The sequence below is a fragment of the Loxodonta africana genome, chromosome 18 (genome assembly GCF_030014295.1).
Source record: "Loxodonta africana isolate mLoxAfr1 chromosome 18, mLoxAfr1.hap2, whole genome shotgun sequence".
Lineage (NCBI taxonomy): Eukaryota > Metazoa > Chordata > Mammalia > Proboscidea > Elephantidae > Loxodonta > Loxodonta africana.
The window spans coordinates 3,645,082-3,669,874 of record NC_087359.1 but is presented as its reverse complement, the minus strand read 5'-3'; the positions used below and the strand labels follow the sequence as shown (position 1 = coordinate 3,669,874).

Below are 24,793 nucleotides of genomic sequence, written 5' to 3'. Positions count from 1 at the left end.
GACTACCAGATACCCTCTGGGACTCAGGTATGTGGAAAGGGCTTCAGCAGAGGGAATATGAGGGCGTCAGAGGAACGTGAGGGGAAAGGGACAGAATACCGGAGAAAGGAAATGACAGAGCAAGTTGATATGCATTTATTTTTATGTCACCCATTCCTTTCAGAACTGAGAGTAGGACATATATTTTTTATAAAGTTTACAATCAAGAAAAGCAATACTCATACCAAGGCTTACAACTGGTCTGAGTCGGATGTGAGGTCGACTGGGACAAAGAAAAGCGATAACTGTAACCCAGAGGCGTCCACGGCAGGTTCACAGGTGTGCTCCGCTGCCAGCAGTGCTTGATTTCCTTAGGATGCTCAGCGCTGGGAATCTGGCTCCTCCAGGGGGCGCAGGAACCGCGCATCTGGGCACGACCTCCGACCTGGACCTCCTAGGGCCTGACAAGCGGGGTTCCCTCAGAGTTTAAGGGTCTCGGAAGATTCTCAGGCGACGGCAGGGGTAGAGACGGAAAAAAGGCAAAAGAAGAAAAAGGCCCCTTCACTCCACCCCACGCCTGCCCTACACACACACGCACACACACACCGCACACGCACACCCCGCCAGGTTGTTGTGCTGTCCCCGGCGGCCTGGGCGGCCCTCCTCCCGCCCTCCACTGGTTCCGCGTTCCTCCCAGGGAGGGGCGCAGAACCAACGCCGCCTTCACCCTTCTCCAGCGGTTACCCAGGCCAAAGAAGGGAATGGAGCCGGGTCGGACCGCCTGCCAGCTGCAGCAAAAGCACAGGGCAGTCGCTGCTGCGCACCGGAGCCGCGAAGTGCAGAGGCCCGCGCAGAGCCCGAGCCGCGCTCAGCAGGCCCAGGGCTCCCCCTAGAGGCGTGGCTGAGGGCAGCGGGGGCGGGGGTGGGGAGGAGAGGGGGAAGAGGCAAGGATGTCCCAGCAAAACCGACCTCTGACCTCGTCCTCTCCTCAATCCCGGCAGTGCCGAGCTCCGGAGCCCACTCGGTGCCGCTCAACTTCATAAACCTGTCAGTCGGGCTTTGGCAGCCTCTGTGGTCCTCAAACTTCAGCGTGTATCTGCATTCCGTGCAGGACTCTGCAAACTTAAATTGTCGGGCCTGCCTCAGCGTTTCGGGTGCAGTAAGTCTGGAGTGGGGCCCAAGAAAATGCATCTCTAGCAGGTTTTTAAGAAGGTGCCGAGGGTGTCACCCGGGAACACTCTCTGGTGGCCCAGGACGGAGGCCGGGGACCAGGCAGGCGGAGCATCAGGCAGTGGCGCGGCACGCCAGCAGCTGGTTGAGGCTCCTGCGGAAGTTGTCGTCGAGAAAAGCGTAGAGGAAAGGGTTGAGGCAACTGTTGGCATAGCTCAGGCTGGTGATGCAGTAGGACGCAGCAACGACGAGCGGCGTCTGCGGGAGGTCGACGGTGAGCGCCACCACGGTGCTCAGGTGGTAGGGCGTCCAGCAGAGTAGGCACACAACCAGGATGGCCACCACCAGCACGGTCACCCGCTTCTTGGCGCGGTCCAGGGCCTTGCCACGACTGTCCAGCCGCATGGCGTGCAGCCGGCACAGCAGGGAGGTGTAGAGCGCGCAGATGGCCGTCACCGGGAGGGCGAAGCCCAGCACCAGGGTGTAGAGGCGGCTCGCTCGCCACCACCAGGCCTCGGGCTGCGGGAAGACCAGCACGCACTGACGCCGTCCCTGCTCGTCGTCGAGTCTCGCGAACACGGCGAAGGGCAGCACGACGATCGTGACGAGGCCCCACACCGCCAGGCTCACGGCGCGCGCGGCGCCGTAGGAGCGGCGGGCCACGCGGCGGGATTCGGCGGTGGCCAGCACCACGAGGTAACGGTCGGCGCTCATGACGGTGAGGAAGTAGAGGCTGGAGAAGGTGTTGTACTGGTCGATGGTCACGATGAGCTTACACATGAGCTCCCCAAAGGGCCACTGGCGCAGCAGTAAGTCAGCGATGTTGACCGGCAGCACAAGCGTGAAGAGCTCGTCGGCGATGGCCAGGTTGAGGATGAACAGGTTGGTGACGGTCTTCCGACGCGGCGCCCTCAACAGCACGAACAGCACGGCAGAGTTGCCCGCCAGCCCCACGGCGCAGATCAGCGCGTACACAACCGGCACGGCCACGGCCAGGGGCGGCGGCAGCGGCGGCGGGCTCGACGCGTTGGGGCAGAGCGGCGTGGGACCCGGGCAAGACGCATTGGCCAGCCCGAGACAGGAGGACAAAGCCATCTGCATCTCGGCGGGAGCAAGGGTCCCGCGTCTGTACCTGTGCGGGGGCGCCAGCGGCCGAGATCCCAGCCCTTTTCTGGTCTGTGCCTGGAAGACGTATTCCTGGCCACCCGCTGGAGCGCCGCTTCTGGGGCTGGAAAGCGGAATGGAAAGTCAAGGTGCGGCTTTAGGATGGGGATGGGGTCCGGAGGGCGACCGGCGGCGCCTCAAGCCTCCCCACGTGATTGCTCTCTGCTACCTGTGAGTAGCAGCTGAAATCTACTTGCTGAAACTTCATTCCAACCAGTCGACTCTATCAAAAGAAGTCCTAGTGAGAAGAATCCTTAATCTTTTAGTCAAAACACAAACCTATCTCCCCAGCTTCAGGACACCCTAGAGAACCCGGGTCACCCCAAATAATTACGCAGCGGCAAGCTTCGGTGCCCCTAGGTTCCATGAGTCCGCGGTAACACCAATTTCAGCAGCAATCTTGCCCTTACCTGGCTGGCCGGGAAAGGATCTGCCTTCCTGGAGCTGTCAGGCGGGAGAGGAACCGCAGGGTCTGGCCTCCCGCTCCTGGTGCCGGCTCAGAGGCGGCAGCTCGCTCCTCTGCAGATCCGCCTGCGAGCCCTGAGCGCAGAATGGCGCAGCCGCAGCCGCTCTCGCTGACCAGACAGCCTGGGCTCCCGCCCCCAACAAGTAAAACAGCGGCGAACTAACAGGGAACAGTTTTACTCAAAAGTTTTTTTTTTTTTTTCTTTCAGTAGTGTAACCTCATTCCATGTGAAACAACAAAAAGCTCTCGTTTTACGTACTGAATTTAAGACACAAAGTTAGGATGTTACTGGTCTGTTTAAAAGGGAGAATGATGCCACTGAGGCTCCCATTTCATTTTAAACACCATGCCGTCAAAGGGCTAATGTATTTTAAATGTGAGTTACAGGCGTACCTTGTCCTATACAGAAGGAAAAGGTGTATGCAACTTTAAAATGCGCATCACTGGTTTTCGAATAGTCTTGCCTTCACTGGATTACAAGATTGTTCCTATCAAATAGTGGTCTAAAATTGGAGATAATTTCATGCTTTCTAAAGAGATGTGTAAGTAACGACTTGATTAATAAAAGACAAGCTGCTTCTGAAAGCCTTATAGGATATTGTGATTTAATGTTTCATAAAATGTTGCAAGCCGTTCAGCAAACGCTCCGGATTCTCAGTCACACGCTCCTGATGCTCCTGGTCAGGAGTCACTGCCCTGCTGAAGCAGCTTGGTGTCCTCAGGTGAGGCAGAGCACAGTGCAGTCCTCAGGTGAGGCAGAGCACAGTGCAGTCCTCAGGTGAGGCAGAGCGCAGTGCAGTCCTCAGGTGAGGCAGAGCACAGTGCAGTCCTCAGGTGAGGCAGAGCACAGTGCAGTCCTCAGGTGAGGCAGAGCACAGTGCAGTCCTCAGGTGAGGCAGAGCACAGTGCAGTCCTCAGGTGAGGCAGAGCACAGTGCACGCCTGGATCACAGTCTGCTGCCTCACAGGGCTCTCCGTGTTTCCTCTGTAAAGAGGAAATTGCCTTAGACATCTCGCCAGTTGCTTTGAGGACTGAATGAAATAAACTAAGTATTTCTTCTCTCCATTTCCTATTTTCTTTTTCCACCTTCCCTTTGAGAAAGCCAGGAAATTAAAACACCTGATTCTTTCCTGCTTCTCTCTAAAAAATTTCCCTTCCACAAGGGCATCCAAAAGCCCCAATAAAGTACATTTGTGGTCTTTTACAGTGCATTTTAGAGGAAAGGCCTGAGATAATGAGACAGAGACTGGAAGTAACCAGTGGAGCTGACTGTAGGGGTAGAAGTGCAAGCGTTTTCCTGTACCACTCATTTCTCTTTCATTAGGAGCTACCCAAATGTGACAGCCCTGAGGTTCATGCTTTGTGTGAAGGCAATGACAGGAGAGCCTTAGACTGTCTCCACAAACTAAAAACTACATGGCAGAACACCATATAATGTTATATGAAAGAAAACAAATATATATCCACGTACCATATTTTTATGCAAATAACGTTCTTTCTATGTTTGTTTGCCAACCGGCCCTCCCCTCTAGAAGTATTTTTATAAGTGCATTATGCTAATTTTTTACAGCGAAATAATAATGACTGTTATTCAAATTTATGCACCAACTGCAAATGCCAAAGATGAAGAATTTGAAGATTTTTACTGACTTCTACAGTCCAAAATTGATAAAACATACAATCAATATGCATTGATAATTACTGGTGATTGGACCGTGAAAGTTGGAAACAAAGAAGAAGGATTAGTAGTTGGAAAATATGACCTTGGTGATAGGAACGACACTGGAGATCACATGATAGAATTTTGCAAGACCAATGACGTATTCATTGCAAACACCTTTTTCAACATAAATGGCAAGTATACACGTGGACTTCAGCAGATGGAATATACAAGAATCAAATTGACTACATCTGTGGAAAGAAACAGTGGAGAAGCTCAAGCCCATCAGTCAGAACAAGGCCAGGGGCTGACTATGGAACAGGCCATCAATTGTGCGCATATGCAAGTTCAAGCTGAAGCTGATGAAAATTAGAACAAGCCCACAAGAGCCAAAGAATGACCTTGAATATATTCCACCTGAATTTAGAAACCATCTCAAGAATAGAGAGATGCATTAAATATTAATGACCAAAGACCAGGTGAGTTGTGGGATAACATCAAGGACATCATACATGAAGAATGCAAAAGGTCATTAAAAAGACAGAGAAGAAAGAAAAGACTAAAATGGATGTCAGAAGAGACTCTGAAACTTGATCTTGAACATAGAGCAGCTAAAGCCAGTGGAAGAAATGATGATACAAGAGCTTAGCAGAGATTTCAAAGGGCGATTCAAGAAGACTAAGTAAAGTATTATAATGAAATGTGCAAAGACCTGGAGTTGGAAAACCAAAAAGAAAGAACCCAGTTAGCATTTCTCAAGCTGAAAGAACTGAAGAAAAATCTCCAGCCTCAAGTGGTAATATTGAAGGACTGTATGGGCAAAATATTGAATGATGCAGAAAGCATCAAAAGAAGATGGAAGGAATACACAGAGTCACAGCACCAAAAAAAAATTTGGTCAACATTCAGCCATTTCAGCAAGTAGCATTTGATGAAGATCTAATGGTATCGAAGGTTGCAGTAAGTCCAAGCTGTGCTGAAGGCATTGGTGAAAAACAAGGCTCTAGGAGTTGACGGAATACCAATTGAGATGTTTCAACAAATGGATGCAATGCTGGAAGCGCTCACTGGTCTATGCCAAGAAATTTGGAAGACAGCTACATGGCCCACTGACTGGAAGAGATTCTGACTCGTAGCGATCCTACGTACAATGGAACAAAACGCTGCTGGGTCCTGCACCATCCTCACAGTCATTGCTGTGTTTGAGCCCATTGCTGCTGCCTCAGTGTCAACCCACCTTGTTGAGGGTCTTCCTCTTTTTCACTGACCAGCAACTTTACCAACCATGATGTCCTTCTCCAGGGACTGGTCCCTCCTGCTGACATGTTCAAAGTACGTGTTAAAAATGGTGTGGTGGAGGCGCCTGACCTCCTCTAACTTCACAAGGGGAAAGGAGACTCAAGACCAACAGCCCCAGGCTGATTGCTGTGAGGTGGAGGTCAGACATACCTCTCTTCACCAGCCCTTTTTACCAGTTCTGACACCATCCGTCCCTCCCATAGCACTCTCTACTTCTCTGCTGAGTTTGGTAATTTGTTGCAATGACCACACAGAACTCATAGACCATATTCACAGTTATGGGGTTTATTAGTGAAGTAACAGGTTACAATTCAGGTTCAGGAACACTGGGGATACAGTTCTTGGAGAAGGACAGCTTCTACCCAGCCATGCTCTCAGGCATGTGTCTTTCTGTCCCCTCAACCTCTGCCCTGCTCTGTCAAATGTTAGAAAAATAAGTGCCCCAAGGCACCACATTCTGCCGGTAAGATTCAGCCCAAAGGTGCTCAGCTCTAGCTCCGTGGGTCAGCATACCTAGCTCCAACAAGTACCCAGACGCATCCTACTCTGCCGGTAAGCCTTCTGCCTAAAGGCACACAGCTTTCTCACTCCGTGGGCTGGGCTATCTTCTGCTGGTCTCCTAGTTCTATTGCTGCCATTTCTCTGCCACTGCTTCTCGCGATCTTCTGTGTTACAGCTCTCTCTTGATATCCTGGTTCTCAGGGCAGGAATCCTAGGCCCAAGGCACGCTCCACTCCAGGCTCTTCTTTTTTAGTGATGGTGAGATCCTCTCCTCCTTCATCTGGGATGGCTCATTTTAACCCTAGTGGGATGGCAAAACTGACCAACCCTTTCATTAAGGTTGTGTTCCTTATTTGTATGGTCACACCCGTATACAGGTGCCATGAACTTTATTTACATTATTAGCAAGCTACCCAATCCCATTGGTGGGCCACAATTACCTTATTTGTATAGTCCCACTCAATCGTTTGCGTGAGAGTTGCAAGAACATGATGAGAAAGGCCATATGCTTTTGATCCATCACACTGCAGTACATGAGACAAAGTCTAACCGTCCTTGCTTCCAAGGAGCATTCTGGTTGTACTTCTTCCAAAACAGATTTGTTCATTCTTCTGGCAGTCCATGATATGTTCAATATTCTTCACCAACATCATAATTCCAAGGCATCAATTCTTCGCTCTTCCTTATACATTTTTCAAGTTTTGCATGCGTATGAGGCGATTGAAAATATGTCTTGGGTTAGGCACACCTTAATTCTCAAAGTTACATCTTTGCTTTAAAGACCGTGTTGAAGAGGTCTTTTGCAGCAGGTTTGCCCAATGCAATATGTCATTTGATTTCTTGGCTGGTGCTTCCATGGGCATTGTTTGTGGATTGAAGTAAAATGAAACCTTTGACAATTTCAATCTTTTCTCTGTTTATCACGATGTTGCTTATTGGTCCAGTTGTGAGGATTTTTGTTTTTTTTACGTTGAAGTGCAACAATGGGCTCAACTATAGCAATGATTGTGAGGATGGCGCAAGACTGGGCAGTGTTTTGTTCTGTTGTACATAAGATTGTTATTAGTCAAAAGCAACTTGCCAGAACCTAACAACAACAGTGTTGAGGTGTAATCCGTACTGAAGGCTGTAGTTTTTGAAGTTCATCAGTAAGTGCTTCAAGTCCTCTTGAAGAGTATACAGTCAGATTTTTTTGTGTGTGTGCTTTGTTCCTTATTGTTGCATAGTATTCCATTGGGTGTAAGTACCAATATATGTTTATCCATTCCTCTGTTGATGGGCAACTAGGTTGTTTCCATTTTTTTGCTATTGTGAACAATGCCGCAATGAACATGGTATGCATATGTCTATTCTTGTGATGGCTCTTACTTTTCTAGGATATATTCCTAGGAGTGGAATTGCTGGATCATATGATATTTCTAGTCCTAGCTTTTTAAAGAAGCCCCAAATCATTTTCCAAAGTGGTTGTACCATTTTACATTCCCACCAGTAGTGCATAAGTGTTCCAATCTCTCCACAACCTCTCCCGACATTTTTATTTTGTGTTTTTTGGATTAGTGCCAGCCTTGTTGGGGTGAGATGGTATCTCATTGTAGTTTTGATTTGCCTTTCTTTCCATGGAAACTCTAGGGGGCAGTTCTACTCTATCCTATAAGGTTGCTATGAGTCGGAATCGACAGTACTGGCTTTTTTAATGGCTGATGATCGTGAGCATTTCCTCATGTGTCTGTTAGCTGCCTGAATGTCTTCTTTGGTGAAGTGTCTGTTCATATCCTTTGACCATTTTTCAATTGGGCTTTTTGACTTTTTGTTGTTGAGGTGTTTCAGTACCTTGTCGATTTTAGAGATTAGACTTTATCAGCTATGGTTGTCTTTTTTACTCTTCTGGTAAAGTCTTTCGATGAGCATAAATGTTTGGTTTTTAGGAGTCCCCAGTTGTCTAGTTTCCCTTCTGGCATTTGTCCATTGTTAGTTATGGTTTGGATACTATTTATGACATGTTTTAGGGTTCCTGGCTTTGTCTCTGTTTTTTATTCCATGATATTTATCACCTTAGATTTTATATTTAGGTCTTTGATCCATTTTGAGTTAGTTTTGTGAATGGTGTGAGGTATGGGTCCTGATTCATTTTTTTGCAGGTGGATATCCAGGTATGCCAGCACCATTTCTTAAAAAGACTGTCTTTTCCACATTTAACAGAATTGGGCTTTGTTAAATATCAGCTACTCATGTTGTTGTTGTTAGGTGCCATCTAGTTGGTTCCAATTCATGGCGACTCTATGCACAACAGAACGAAACACTGCCCGGTCCTACACCATCCTTACAATTGTTGCTATCCTTGAGCTCATTGTTGCAGCCACTGTGTCAGTCCACCCAGTTGAGGGTCTTCTTCTTTTCCGCTGACCCTGTACTTTGCTACTCATAGGTGGATGGATTTATACCTGGATTCTCAATTCTGTCCCATTGGTCTATGTATCTGTTATTGTACCAGTACCAGGCTGTTTTGACCACTGTGGTGGTATAATAGTTTCTGAAATCAGGTAGTGTGAGGCCTCCCACTTTGTTGTTCTTCTTCAGTAATGCCTTACTTATCCTGGGTGTCTTAGTTATCTAATGCTGCTATAACAGAAATACCACAAGTGGATAGCTTTAACAAAGAGAAGTCTATTTCCTCGCAGTAAAGTAGGCTAAAAGTCCAAATTCAGGCTGTTAGCTCCAGGGGAAGCTCTTTCTATTGGCCTTCTCATCAATCTAACCCCAGACTAGGAGCTTCTCTGTGCAGGGACCCTGGGTCCAAAGGATGCACCCTACTCCTGGCATTGCATTCTTGGTGGTATGAGGTCCCCCTGTCTCTCTGCTTGCTTCTTTCTTTTGTATCTCAAGAGATTGTCTTAAGACACAATCCAATCCTGTAGATTGAGTCCTGCCTCACTAACACAACTGCCTCCCACTCTCCCTCATTAACATCCTAGAGGCGGGATTTACAACATAGAGGAAAATCACGCAATACTGGGAATCATGGCCCAGCCCACTTGATACACATGTTTTTTGGAGGACATAATTCAGTCCATGATGCTGGGCCTCTTCCCTTTCCATATGAAGTTGGTGAATTTTTTCTCCATCTCGTTAAAAAATACCTTTGGATTAGGATTGCATTGTATCTGTAGATCCCTTTGGGTAGAATTGACATTTTCAAAATGTTGAGCATGGTATGTTTATCCACTTTTGTAGGTCTCTTTTGGTTTCTTGCAGTAGTGTCTTGTAGTTTTCTTCATGTAGGTCTTTTACATCTCTGGTTAGGTTTATTCCTAAGTACTTTATCTCCTTGGGTGGTATTGATTTGTGATTTCCTTTTCTAAGTTCTTTTTGTTGGCGTAGACGAATCCAACTGATTTTTGTATGTTTATCTTGTACCCTGATACTTTGCTGAAAATCTTCTATTAGTTCCAGTAGTTTTCTTGTGGATTCTTTGGGGGTGTTCTGTGTATAAGATCATATCATATGTGAATAGGGATACTTTTACTTCTTCCTTACCAATTTGGATGTGCTTTATTTCTTTTTCTTGCCTTATTGCTCTGGCTAGGACCACCAGCACAATGTTGAATAAGAGTGGTGGTAAAGGGCGTCCTTTTCTGGTTTCTGTTCTCAAGGGGAATGCGTTCAGTCTCTGTCTGTTCAGAATGATACTGACTCTTTGTTTGGTATAAATGCCCTTCATTATGTCAATGAATTTCCCTTCTATTCTTATTTTGCTGAGAATTTTTATCAGGAATGGGTTTTGGACTTTGTCAAATCCCTTTTCTGCATCAGTTGATAAGATCATGTGGTTCTTATCTTTTTTTTATGTGAGGGATTACATTGATTTTCTGATGTTAAACCATCCCTGCATACCTGCTATGAACCCCACTTAATCATGATGAGCTATTTTTTTGATATGCTGTTGAATTCTATTGGCTAGAATTTTGTTGAGAATTTTTACACCTATGTTCATGATGGATATTGGTCTGTAATTTTCTTTTTTTGTGGTGTCTTTACCTGGATTTGGTATCAGCGTTATGCTGGCTCCATAGAATGAGTTTGGGAGTATTCCATCCTTTTCTATGCTCTGAAATACCTTTCGTAGTAGTGGCGTTAACTCTTCTCCGAAAGTTTCGTAGAATTCTCCAGTGAAGCTGCCTGCACCAGGGCTTTTTTTTTTTTTTATTACCTCTTCAATCTATACTTTTGTTAAGTGTCTTAGTTTTTTCATCTCTATTTTTTTTTTTTATTTGTATTAGTTTAGGTAGATACTGTGTTTCTAGAAATTTATCCATTTCCTCTAGGTTTTCAAATTTGTTGGAGTACAATTTTTCATAGTATTCTGTTATGATCCTTTTTATTTCAGTTGGGTCTGTTGTGATATCGCCCATCTCATTTCGTATCCAGGTTATTTGCTTCCTCTCCTGTTTTTCTTTTGTTAGTTTGGCCAATGGTTTGTCGATTTTTAAAAATCTTTGGAAAGAACCGACTCCTGGTCTTGTTGACTCTTTCAATTGTTTATCTATTTCTATTTCATTTATTTCTGCTCTGATCTTTATTATTTCCTTTCTTCTGGTGCCTGATGGCTTCTTTTGCTGTCTTTTTATGAGTTTGAGTTGTAGGGTTGACATTTTGATTTTGGCCCTTTCTTCTTTTTGGATGGGTGCATTTATTGCTATAAATTGACCTCTGAGCACTGCTTTGGCTGTGTCCCAAATGTTCCAGTAAGGTGTGTTTTCATTCTCACTTGATTCTATGAATTTCTTGATTCAGCCCTTGATTTCTTCTATAGCCCAGTAGTTTTTGAGCAAGGTGATGTCAGTTTCCATGTATTTGATTTTTTTTTTCCTTGCTGTTTCTGTTACTGATTTCTGCTTTTATGGCATTATGGTCAGAAAAGATGCTTTGTAATATTTTGGATTTTGTTAAGGATTGCTTTGTGACCTAAAATTTGGTCTATTCTGGAGATTGTTCCACGTTTGTTGGAAAAGAATGTATACTTCGGTGCTGTCGGGTAGAGTGTTCTCTGTATATCTATGAGGTCAAGTTGATTGATTGTGGTACTTAGATCTTCCGTATCTTTATTGAGCTTCTTTCTAGATGTTCTGTCCTTCGCCAAAAGTGGTATGTTGAAGTCTCCTATTATTGTGGAACCGTCTATTTCTCTTTTCAATGCTGTTAGAGTTTGTTTATGTATTTTGGAGCCTTGTCATTTGGTGTGTATATATTTATTATGGTTATGTCCTCCTGGTTTATTGACCCTTTAATCATTATATGGTATCCTTCCTTATCCTTTGTGGTGGATTTTTCTTTAAACTCTATTTTGTCAGAGATTAATATTGCCACTCCTGCTCTTTTTTAGTTGTTTGCTTGATATCTATATATTTCCATCCTTTGAGTTTTAGTTTGCTTGTGTCTTTGAGTCTAAGGTGTGTCTCTTGTAGCAGAATATAGATGGATTGAGTTTTTTTTTAATCCATTCTGTCACTCTCTGCCTCTTTATAGGTGCATTTAGTCCATTTACATTCAGTGTAATTACTGATAGCTATGAGTTTTTTTTTTTATGAGTTTACTCCTATCGTTATTTTATTTTTTGTGGTGTTGACAGTTTCTTTGTTCCATTTAATTTTCTGTGCTGGGTCATTTTTCTTTATGTATTTTCATTATTGTCGATTTTGTGTTTGCTGAGTCTTTACATTTTTCTTCTTTTTTATTTTGATGGGTAGTTTGTTAGCTTCCTTGTGGTTATGGTTATGTTATAATTTACCTTTATTTTTCTAAGTTTAAAGTGATCTTTTATTTCTTGATACTGCTTTAACTTCCTCTCGATATGGTAATTCTTTGAGTACAGTGTTTATTCCCTATTTTTTTTGACATTGTCATTGTTTTCATAGTGACGTCTCTGGTTTCCTATTTTCAGCCTTTGAGCTTTGACTTGTCTTTGTGACTTCCCTAAATGGGTTGATAACTGGTTGATCTCTCCTGTGTTCTAGTGTTGGATTGTTGTCTGATGTTGTTGGTTCTCTAACCAGATGACTCCTTTAATATTTCTTGTAATTTTTTTTTTTTTAAACCAATTCCCTTAACTTCTGTTTATCTGGAAATGACCTAATTACACCACAATATTTGAGAGACAGTTTTGCTGGATATATAATTCTTTGCAGGCAATTGTTTTTCCTTCAAGGCTTTATATATGTCATCCCATTGTCTTCTTGGCTGCATGATTTCTGCTGAGTAGTCAGAGCTTAGTCTTATTGCTTCTCCTTTGTAGGTGACTTTTCATTTAACCTTAGCTGCTCTGAAGACTCTATCTTTGTCTTTGGTTTTGGCAAGTTTTATTATAATGTGTGTTGGTGACTTTTCTTTTGGGTTCTAACTTGTGTGGGGTTTGTTGAGCTTCTTGGATAGATATCTTCTCATCTTTCATGATATCAGGGAAGTTTTCTGCCAGCATGTCTTCAACAATTCTCTCTGTATTTTCTGTTCTCCCCACCACCCCTGTTCTGGTAGTCTGATCACTCGTAGGTTTTTCCTTTTGATAGCTTCCCACACAATTCTTAGGCTTTCTTCATTTTTCTAATTCTTTTTTTCTGATTTTTTCTTAAATAAATTGGCGTCAAGGGATTTATCTTCAATCTCACTAATTCTGACTTTCATTGCCTCAATTCTCCTGTGACTTTCTACTGAGTCGTCAAATTCTGAAATTTTATTGTTAATCTTTTGGATTTCTAGTTGCTGTGTCTCTATGGTTTCTAAAAGCCTGTTAAATTTGTCATTTTGTTCTTGTATTGTTTTCCTCTATTGCTTTGTCTGTGTGTTCTTTGGCTTGGTCTGAGTTTTATCTGTGCTCCTTAATCTCTTGGTGAGCTCTGTGTATTAGTTTTTTGAATTCTATCTCATGTAATTCCATTACCTTATCTCCCTCCAGAAAGTTTCCTGGTTCTTTATTTTGGTCGCTTCTTGAAGCCGTCTTGACCTGCTTCTTTATGTGATTTGATATTGACTTTTATCTCTGAACCATCAATAAATTATTATATTTACTTATTGTATGTTTGTTTACCATGTTCGAGCTTTTTGCTATGTTTTGTTTTGATATGCCCAAGTAGGCTGGGTGTATGAGCTACTTTGGTTATTTGTGTCTTTGAAGCTTTCGAGTCCTATCTTCAGGTGGTTAGAGTAGCTACTAGTGTGTGAGCTCAGGAGTCTGTTCACTTCTCTTGTGCAGGTGTTGCACAAGTGTCTAGGCAGTTGGTCACTAAGTGTATGGTACAGGCTCTCACCTACAGTCCTAGATAGGCTATGTAGCGGTGTTTGGAGCAGGTACAGGTTGCAGTAGGGGGCTATGTGCAGAGCAAGGCAGGGGACTGACTACTACCCCTGAGGGCCTGGGTGGACAGAGTGTCCCTGTCCCCTAGAGTGCGTAGTGGGGGGGGGTATTGCAGCTAGTCCTTGGGCAGCCAGTGCTATTGGCTGGAGAGACTGGGAGGCACCACTTATTCTCAGATCCCTGTCGTGGGTGGTCCTGTCAGCCCTCAAGCCTCTGATGCGTGTGGGTGATGTCCTTGCTTAATGGACAGGGTGTTGTCAAATGTCACAGATCCGCACCTCCCTCTTGGCTGCTGCAGTTGAAAATGGACTTCACGTGCATGCCCTGTTGTTTTATTCTAATGAGGGCGTGTGGTGTTGAATTGGCCAGCACAGGTCTAGACAGGTGAAATGCGCTGCATGTCTGTGGGCCCCTTATGCCAGTGGCTGGATGAAAGGACAGGGCCTCCAGACCTGCCCTGAGTGCCTGGCTTAGAGATCATGGTGTTTTTTAAAGCTGGGCGACCAGTGTGGGAGCAGATACTCCTGAGTTACAGCGTAGGAGTCATGGCATTTGTTGAATACTGCCAGACTGGTGTCAAAGCAGAGTGGGGTGGAAGGTGGGTGAGGGGAAAAAAGTGCTTCTCTGCTGTCAAACTCTGTGGAGAAGGGGTTATTTTGCCCCCCTTGTGGTAGGTTAGACATTTGCACTTAAGTTTCGCAGGTCCAGTGCCACTTGCACCCAGCTCCTCAGGCGTGTGCAGACTTGCCACTGCCTGTTGCCACCTGATGTGGTGAGATGCTACTGCTCACCTCAGCCCAAATGCTACCATTCACCTGAGTCTGTGTGCACAGGCTGACCAAGCCAGCAGGGTGCCAGCAACCTCATGACTGGGACTTCTTTGCTGCTTTTGAATTGTCTCTCCTTCCCCCACCCCTCATTTCTACTCTTCATCTTTGTCTTTGATGATCAGGGCTCCTAAATTGTCATATATAATCGATTCACTTGTTTTTGAGGCCTTTGTTGTAAGAGGGATGACAGGAAGTGTCTGACTATTCCGCCATCTCAGCCTCGCTCTCTGTTGTTTAATTTTTAGAGATAATGGTGCTTTTTTTTAAAAAAAAAAAAGAAGAAAAGAGGTCTTATTATTTGAAATACAAAATGAAATATCAATGGATAAAATGGTAGATGCTTTGGATTTGCTTCAAAATATTGTACTGGACGTAGGAGTGGATAAGGAAGGATTGCCCACTGAGTTGATGATTTTTGGAACTGAATAATGGGTATATGAGGCTTCATTATACTATTCAGTCCACTTTTGTGCATATTTGAAATTATCCATAGTAACTGTTTTTGTTAAAGATTTTTCTTTGATTCTTCTCTCTTCATCACTGCTCAAATCTAATGTACCGTCATAACCTGTGGATTTTATCTCTGAAATATTTTTCTCTAGACCATCCACTTGTTTCCACCTCTATGATCACCAGCACAGCGTAAGGTTGTACCATGCCATTGAAACTGCTACAGGAGCCCTGTCTTGTCTACTGATATCTGCCCAAGACCCTCTATCTTTTCTTCACCCAGCAAGCAGAGTGAGCTGCTTAGAAAGCTTCAATGGATCCACATTGCCCTTTAAATAAAAACAAAACAAAATAAAAACCTTACTAACATGGTCTACAAGGCCTAGCAGGATTTTGCTCCGGTATACCTTTCAAGCAGCAAACCTTCTTGGCTGTTTTTTTGTACCTATTCAAAATAGGCTTTTTTTTTTTCTTCTTCTCCTTCTTCTTTTTCTTAATTTGACTGTATTTTAGGTGAAAGCTCACAGCACAAATTAATTTCCCATTCAAAAATTCATACACAAACTGTTTCGTGACATTTGTTATGATCGCCACAATGTGTCAGCACTCTCCCCCTTCCCATTAACACCCTGGGCTCCCCGTTTCCATTCCTCCAGGTTTCCTGTCCCTTTCTGCCTTCTCATCTTTGCTCTTGCACATGTGTTGCCCATTTGGTCTCCTATACTTGATTGAACTAAGAAGCATGTTCTTCATGTGTGTTATTGTTTGTTTTATACGACTATCTAGTCTTTGGCTGAAAGGTGGACTTCAGGAGTGGCTTCAGTTCTGAGTTAGCAGGGTGTCCTGGGGCTGTAGTCTCTGGGGTTTCCTCAATTCCTGTCAGACCAGTAAGTATGGCCTTTTTTTGGTGAATTTTAATTCTGTTCTACATTCTTCTCCAACTCTATTCTGAACCTTCCAGTGTGATCCCTATCAGAGTGGTTGGTGGTGGCAGCCAGGCACCATCCAGCTCTTCTGGGCTCAGACTGGTGAGGACTGTGTTTCATATGGTCCATCAGTCCTTTGCATTGGTATTTTCCTTTGTCTTTGGCTTTCTTCATTCTCTCTCTCTCCTAACATGGTGGGAACAGCAGATGTATCTTAGATGGCCTTTAGCAATCTTTAAAAACCCCAGATGCCACTCACCAAAGTAGGATGCAGAACATTTTCTTTATGGGTTACATTGTGCACATTGACCAACATGTCCCCTGAGACTATGGTCCCCAGCCCTCAGCCTCAATAACTTGGTCCCTCAAGGTGTTTCTTGGCCTTGCCTTGGTCAAGTTGTGTTGACTTCCCCAATATTGTGTTACCTTTCCTTTCAGCAAAGTTAACACTTGTTTCCTATCTAGTTAGTGATTTTTCCTCCAGTCCCTCCCCTCTTTTGTAACTACCAAAGATTTTTTCCTGTGTGTAAATCTTCTCTTGAATTTTTATAGTAGTGGTTCTCATACAATATCTGTCCTTTTGAAATTGACTTATTTCACTAAGCATAATGCCCTCCAGGTTCATTCATATTGTGAGATGTTTTGTGGATTCATCATTGTTCTTCATCATTGTGTAGTATTCCATTGTGTGTATATACCATAATTTGTTTATCCATTCATCTGTTGGTAGACATGTAGGTTGTTTCCTTTTTTTTGCTTTTGTGATAATGCTCCAGTGAACATGGGTATGCATATGTCTATTTGTGTGACAACACTTATTTCTCTAGGACCATATGATATTTCTATTACTAGCTTTTTAAGAAGTGCCATATGGTTTTCCATAGTGGTTGTAGCATTTTACATTCCAGCCAGCAGTGCATAATTGTTCCAATCTTCCCACAACCTCTCCAATGTTTGTTTTATTATTATTTTTATTATTAGTACCAGTAATGTTGAGGTGACATGGTATATATTTTAATGTAGTTTTGATTTGCATTTCTCTAATGGCTAATAGAAGCCCTGGTGACACAGTGATTAAGCTCAGCTGCTAACCAAAAGGTTTGGCAGTTCGAATCCACCAGCTGCTCCTGGGAACCCCTAAGGGTAGTTCTACTCTGTCCCACAGGGTTGTTATGCATCGAAATCGAGTCGGTGGCAATGGGTTTGTTATTGTATTTTTGTTGTTGTTGTTGTCTTGTTTAATGGTTTGTAATTTCAAACATTTCTCATGTGTCTGTTAGCTGCCTGAACTTCTTCTTTGATGATGTGTCTGTTCATATCCTTTGCTCAGTTTTTAATTGTCTCTTTGTTGTTCAGGTGCTTAAGTATTCTATAAATTTTAAGATTAGACCCTTGTTGGATATGTTGTAGTCAAAATTTTTCCCAGTCTGTAGGTTCTTTTTACTCTTTTGGTGAAGTCTTTTAATGAGCAAAAGTGTTCAACTTTTAGGAGCTCCTAGTTATCTAGTTTATCTTCTTGTGTTTGTGCATTGTTAGTTATGGCTTGTATTGTATCTTTGCAATATATTAGGACCCCTGGCATTGTCATATTTTTTTCATGATCTTTTATATCATTTTAGGTTTTATTTTTAGATTTTTGACCCATTTTGAGTTAATTTTTGTGTATTGCCTGAGGAATGAGTCCTGTTTCTTTTTTTAACAGATAGACATTCAGTTTTGCCTGCGCCATTTGTTAAAAAGACTGTCTTTTTCCCATTTAATGGACTGGTTGTTTGTCAAAGATCAATTGACCATAACCAGATAGATTTACATCTGGGTTCTTAATTCTGTTCTCTTGGTCTATGTGTCTATTGTTGTCCCAGTATCAGGTGGTTTTGACTACCTTGGCTGTATAGTGGGTCACTTCAGGTAGAATTGACATTTTCACAAAGTCGAGTCCTCCTATCCACGAGCATGGTATGTTTTTCCATTTATGTTTGCCTCTTTTTGTTTCTTGCAATAGTGTTTTGTAGCTTTCTTTGTACAGATCTCTTATGTGCCTAGTTAGATTTATTCCCAAGTATTTTATTTTTCTGGGGGCTATTATGAATGGTAGGAAAATGATTTCCTTTTTGAAGTTCTCTTTGTTGGCGTATAGGAATCCAACTGATTTTTGTATGTTGATCTTGTATCTTCCTGCTTTGCTGAATCTGTGCCAGTAGTTTTCTTGTGGAATCTTTGGAATTTACTATGTATGGTATCATATCATGTGCAAATAGGGATAGTTTTACATCTTCTTATCCAATTTGGATGTCCTTTATTTCTTCTTCTTGTCTTACTGCTCCCGCTGGAACTTCCAGCACAACGTTAAATAAGAATGGTGATAAAGGGCAATTTTGTCTTGTTCCCATTTTCAGGGGAAATGCTTTTAAGCTGCCTCCCTTGAGAATGATTTTGGCCGTTGGTTTCGTATAGATGCCCTTTATTACACTGAAGAATTTCCTTTCTATTCCCGTTTTGCTAAGAGTTTTTTTTATCAGGAATGGGTGTGGGACTTTATCAAATGCCTTTTCTATGTTGATTGAGATTATCATGTGATTCTTTTGTTCTAATTGCACCGATTGATTTTCTAATACTGAATCATGACTGCATACATGCTATAAATCCCACTTGGTTGTGGTATATAATTTTTTTTGATATGATGCTGGGTTCTATTGGCTAGAATTTTGTTGAGAATTATTGCCTCTATATTCCTGAGAGATATTCATCTGTAATTTTCTTTGTGGTGTTTTTGCCTGGCTTTTATATCATGATTATGCTACTTTTATAGAATGAATTCGGGAGTATTCCTTTTCTATGCTTTGAAATAGTTTGAGTAGCACTGGTGTGAGCCCTTCTCTGAAAGTTCAGTAGAACTCTCCAGTGAAGCCATCCAGACCAGGGCTTTGCTGTTGTTGTTGTTGGGAGGTTTTTTTTTTTTTTTTTAACTAGATCCTCAGTCTCTTCTCTTATTAAGAGTCTGTTCAGATTTTCTATCTCAGTTTGTGTTAGTTTGGGTAGGTAGCTTGTGGCTAGAAATTTGCCCATTTCCTTAGGTTCTCAAATTTGTTGGAGTACAGTTTTTTACCATATTCTGTTATGATCCTTTTTATTTCATTTGGGTCTTCTGTAAGTCCTCTGTCTCATTTCTCATTTGGGTTATTTGTTTCCTCTCCTATTTTTCTTTTGTCAGTTTGGCCAGTAGTTTGTCAGTTTAGTTGATCTTTTCAAAGAACCAGCTTGTGGTTTTGTTGATTCTTTCCATTGTTTTCTTGTTCTCTATTTCATTTATTTCTGCTCTAATCTTTATTATTTCCTGTCTATGGGTAGCTGTGGACTTCTTTTGCTATTCTCTTTCTATTTGTTCTAGGTGTAAAGCTAACTTTTTGATTTTGGCCCACTCTTATTTTTGATGTCTGCATTTATTGCTATAAATTGACCTCTGAGCACTGCCTTTGCTGTGTCCCAAAGGTTCTGATATGATATATTTTCATTCTCATTTGATTCCAGGAATTTTTTTCTTTCCACTTTGATTTCTTTTATTACCCAGTTGTTTTTAAGCCAGGTATTATTCCATTTACATGTATTTGACTTTTTCCCTTACTCTTCCTGTTCTTAATTTCTACTTTTATGGCTTTCTGATCAGAGAGAATGCTTTGTGTTATTGTGATGTTTTGGATTTTATTGAGGGCTGCTTTGTGTCCTAAAATGTGCATTGGAAAAGAATGTATACTTTGCTTATGCTGGGTAGAGTGTTCTATATATGTCTATGAGGTGAAGTTGATTAATTATGGTCTTTAGATCTGTATCTTTGTTGATTTTCTTTCTAGATCTTCTGTCCCATACGAAGAGTGGTGTGTTGATGTTTTATTGTGGAACTGTCAATTTCTCTTTTCAGTGCTGTTAGAGTTTGTTTCATGGAATTTGAAGCCTTGTCATTGAGTGCACAGATATTTATTAAAGTTATATCTTCTTGGTGTATTGTCCTTTTAATCATTTTGTAATGTCCATTCTTGTCTTTTATGGTGGATTTTACCTTAACGTCTATTTTATCTGAAATTACTACTGCCACTCCTGATCTGTCTTGGTTAGTTTGTTTGAAATATTTTTTTCCATCCTTTGATTTTTAACATATTTATGTCTTTGTGTCTAAGATGTGTCTTTTGTAGACAGCATATTGACAGGTCATTTTTTTAGCCATTCTGCCACTTTCTGTCTCTTTATGGATGCATTTAAGCCATTTACATTCAGTACGATTATTGATAGGTATGAGTTCATTAAAAAAAAAAAATTTTTTTTTTTATTATGAGTTCATTGCTATCTTATTGTTATTTTTTGTATTTTTTTTTTTGTGTGTGGTGCTGACATTTTCTTTGTTCCTTTTATTTTCCTATGCTGAGTTCCTTTTGTTAGTAGATTTTCTTTTCATTTCTTTCATTATTATAGGTTTTGGGTTTACTGAGTCTTTATGTTTTTCTTCTTTTTTTTATTTTGATGAGTTGGTTTGTTAACTTTTTTTGTGGTTACATTGAAGTTTATGCTTATCTTTCTAAGTTTGAATTATTTTTTATTACTTGATATAGATTTTTTTTTTTATATAGTCTTGACTTCCTCTCCATTTGAAAGTTCTGTACCTACCCTATTTATTCCGCCTTCTATTGTTTTGATGTTGTATTCATTTACAGATTGATGTCTGTTTCTCTGTTTTAAGTCTTTTAGAAATTTGTTTTATTATTGAGAGTTCTTTACCTGAGTTGGTATCTGGCTAATGCTATCTTGTGGCCTAGACTACAGTTGTTGTCTGATGTTGTTGGTTCTCTTAACCAAAGGTTTCTCTTTCATATTTCTTGTAAGTTTGATTTGGTTTTTACAAATTCCTTTAATTTCTGTTTATTTGAAATTGTCCTAAATTCTTCATCTTATTTTAGAGAGAGTTTTGCAAATACATTATTCTTGTTTGGCAATTTTTTTTCTTTCAAGGTTTTTTATATGTCATCCCATTGCCTTCTTGACTGCATAGTTTCTGCTGAGCAATCAAAGCTTAGTCTTACTGTTTTCCCTTTGTGACTTTTTGTTTTTCTTGAGCTGCTATCAGGATTCTATATCTTTGGTTTCGGCAACTGTGATTTTAAATGTCTTGGTTACTTTCTTTTGGGGTTTATCCTGTAAGGGGTTCCCCAAGCTTCTTGGATGGTCAGCTTTTCATCTTTCATGATATTTGGGAAGTTTTCTGCCAGCAAATCTTCAACAATCTTCTCTGTGTTTTCCATTTTTTCTCCTCTTCTGGAACACTGATCAAGTGAAAACTTTTACTTTTTATTGTGTCCTACATAATTCTTAGGTTTTCTTCATTCTTTTCTCTGACTTTTCCTTAAAAGAAAGTGGCATCCATGGATTCATCTTCAATATTGCTGATTCTGTCTTCTGTTGTTTCGAATTTGCTCCTGAAACCTTCTATTGAGTTTTCCATTTCTGAAATTTTGTTGCTTATCTTTTGGATTTCTAATTGCTGTTTTTATATGATTTCTAATTGTTTACATATTTTGATGTTTCATTCATGTATTATTTTCCTGACTTCTTCTATTGTTTGTCTGTGGTTTCCTGGATTTTGTCTCTTTTCGTTGGTTTTCTCTGTGTTTTCCATCATGTTGTCTGTTTTTCTCTTGGTTTTGTCTGTTCGTTCTTTGATCTCTTTGCTAACAGCTCTAAATATTAGTCTTTTGAACTCCTTATCAGGTAGATTCAATGCTTTTTCTCCTACCAGGTTATCTGATTGTATTTTGGTCTCTTGTTGGAGCCATTTGTCCTACTCAGAAACCCTTATTTTGCCAATTATCTCACTTAACCCCTCAGCAGAATTTCAGGGAGTTCTCCACTGGCTCCTTGACTCACTTCTTTTTCTGGTTCGCTGTGACTTCACATTCTGTTGGTTTCTCTCCTAACTCACTGGCCACTCCTTTTCAGGTTTCTTACCTGGCTTCTACACCTCAGCTTGTTCACTAAATTTTGAAATTCTAAAGGTCTGTTTCTTGTTCCTCTACTCTCCACCCTTCCTCCCTCTCTTCCTCTATTTCTTACTATACTCTCTCCCTGGGTGATCTCATCCAAGCCTCAGGCTTTAAATATGAAATGAGTCAATTGCAATGGGTTTGGTTTATATGCTAAAGTCTCCCGAATTTATATCTCTAGCTCTGACTTCTTCTAGAGTGTCACATTGGGCTCCCTGACTATATACTTGACGTCATTATTTGAATGTGTAATATACACCTTAAAATGGGTCCTGTGTCCCAGCCAATCTTTTCTCCTTGTTCTAGACTTCCTCCATCTCAATTAATGGTATGGCCATTCATCTAGTCATGTAAGCCCAAAATTTAGGCCTCAGCTCTAATTCTTCTCTTTTTCTAACTTTCAAAATCCAAATCCTGCCAGCACTATCTACAAAATATATTCTTATTTCAGGCACTTCTTACAATCTCTTACCATCCTAATACAAGATATCACCATCTCTGACCTGGATTACTACATCAGCTTCCTACTTGTTCCTCCTTGCTTTCTCTATTGCCCACCTGTAGTCCAGTCTTCCAATAGCAACCAAAGTAAATGTATTTAAAGTGTAAAACCCTCAAAATCTTTGCATTGCAGTTAGAATAAAATAGAAATGCTATTCCATTGCCTACAAGGCTTATTTTATCTGGACTCTATTTCCTCTCCAATCTCATCTTTACCCATTTTCTCCTCTTATTTATTTTACTCCAGCCATAGTTCCCTTATTTCTGTCCTTTCTTATTTCTATATTCAGGTCTTTGCACTAGTTATCTCTCTGTCCAGGATATTCTTCACTCCTGCCATCACTTGACTTTTTTGTGTGCTTAATAGAGGACTTTAGAATCTCTCTTCACCACTTACTAGCTATGCAATGTTGCATAAATTACTTAACCTCTTCATGCTTCAGGTTTTTCATCTCACAGGCTATTTTCAAGATTTAATGATAATATATACAAAATATTTAGAATAAACCCAACCCAGTGCCGTTGAGTCAATTCTGACTCATAGCGACTCTATGTGCCTTGTAAATAGTAAACATTCATTAAATCTTTCTTTTATTATTATATAAATAAATCAAGACAGAAGTTTAAATGACTTTTCCAGAGTAGCATTTAGTTAATATTAGATCAAAAACTAGAAAGCTTGTCTCCCTCCTCCATCCAAGCTACCATGCCATTTCTTGGGGAAAGTTTGATGAAGATTGACTCTATCTTGCTGCTCCTTCATACACCTAGGGGTATAACACTAAGAGTCCAGTTGTGGATTTTGCCATATATATTGCATTTGATAATTAATAATTTTAGGATGCGTATGCAAGTCACCACATTAGATGACTACTGTATAATAATGCTGGTAGGAAAAACTAAATTCCAAGTCTTGGAATTTTGTCAAATTGCTGAAGTTCTGTTGCATAGAAAATGCAAAGCAAAAACACAAATGGAAACGTTTTCTAGAAATTTGTAAATGTGATCACAATAATGAGTTGTTACAAAATACAATGAGTTTATATTTAAATATGTGAGAAGACAGACTAGATTATCTGTGCTGTCATATTTTCACTAATTTTAGTACACTGATATTATAAAGCAAGGAATAAAGTCCAAGAGAAATATTTTAAGTTTAATAATCAAGAATTGTCAAAGCTAAATTCCTGTAATTGCTTTATTAAGTTCCATTTCAGTGTCAAGTCAACATTCAGATTCAAATATAAATTGTAGCTATGTAGTTGTTACAATTTTAGTTAGGACCTAACTCATTCCTTTCATGAAAGCCAAAGAAAACAAAAGTATGATAAGTAAGAAAGCTCAGGTCAAAATTTTTCTTGAGAAATGCAGCAACCAGTATATTGATAATTGATGTCCTATGTTCACCACAATGAGGCGATTCCAACAGATAACCTCAGGATGAAAGAACTTCTCAATTGTAAGGAAAAGACCTTTAGAAATCTACATAAATCTGCTTCCACTTTTGATTTTGTTGAGGGATTCATCCCATATACTCAACTTTTGGTTTTCTCTAATGTTAATAAATCATTCTTTGTTTATTAACTTTGATTCTAAAAAAAGATGAAAGAAACCATTCTGGTATCAGTTTGCTTTTAGAGCTTAAAAAGACAATATGATGACAAACTGGTCAAAATCCCCCCCAAAGTGTTTTCATATTGGAACCCTGTGTGCCAAGAGCATCATTAAGACTGAGTAATGGACAATGAATGTGCTCTCAGCCCCACTTTTTGCCCAAAAGTGTCAACATACAGTTTCGGCAGGGCAAAAGTGTATGCCTAAAGCTGTTTTGTTTGCACAGATGTTCTGTGGAAGACATTTCACATAACAAGTTGCAACATTTATCTGATTTTTTTTTTTTTCCTTTTGGAATGGAGCCACTTAGAGTTGCTTGGTTATTACTGTTTCAAAAGGAAATGCTTTTGGTGACACTAAGCTGACAGCATGTTCTGATTTCTGAGCATTGTACCTCTGAGGGGTCTACTAAAAGAGAAATTGATCAAAGGAAAGTGGTCACTGACTTTATTAATCAAATCTCAGGAAAAACCAACAGATTCCTCTCCACCACATTAATTAGAAGGCAGAGCTATAGCACACAGACTCATGTACCAAACCAAGAACCCATTGCCTTAGGGTTGATTCTGACTCACAGTGACTTTATAGGACACAGTAGAACTACCTTACATGATTCCAAAGGCTATAATCTTTATGGAAGCAGACTGCCACATTTTTCTCCTGTGGAACAGCTGGTGGGTTCAAATTGCCCACCTCTTGGTTAGCAGTTGAGCACTTAACCATTGTGCGGCCAGAGCTCCTTGACTCATATAACAGCATAGTTAAATTCATAGTATGGAGTGTATACCTGAACTGTGCAGACCTGACGAACTCTACATTGATACAAGTAGGTGTAGATTTGATGCTCTCTGAAAGGGCTGAC

General features: G+C 41.1%; 1 protein-coding gene across 1 annotated transcript; it reads right to left on the bottom strand.

Moving 5' to 3' along the window:
• Positions 1 to 1,263: 1,263 nt before the first annotated feature.
• NPBWR1 (neuropeptides B and W receptor 1) lies at positions 1,264 to 16,106 on the bottom strand. The gene is made up of 3 exons (XM_010599542.2): positions 16,050 to 16,106; positions 2,724 to 2,938; positions 1,264 to 2,377 (listed from the first exon to the last, which is right to left on the bottom strand). The coding sequence occupies exons 1-3, from the start codon at positions 16,104 to 16,106 to the stop codon at positions 1,264 to 1,266; spliced, it is 1,386 nt and encodes a 461-aa protein (XP_010597844.2).
• Between the last annotated feature and the right edge of the window lie 8,687 nt (positions 16,107 to 24,793).

Excerpts from the sequence above, each read along its gene's own strand:
- NPBWR1 (XM_010599542.2), bottom strand. The coding sequence starts at position 16,106 with ATGTTGGTCAATGTGCACAATGTAACCCATAAAGAAAATGTTCTGCAT. Across the intron at positions 2,939-16,049 it reads ATGTTCTGCATCCTACTTTG|TTCGCCGCTGTTTTACTTGT; the intron begins GTGAGTGGCATC and ends GTTCCCTGTTAG. Across the intron at positions 2,378-2,723 it reads ATCCTTTCCCGGCCAGCCAG|CCCCAGAAGCGGCGCTCCAG; the intron begins GTAAGGGCAAGA and ends TCCGCTTTCCAG.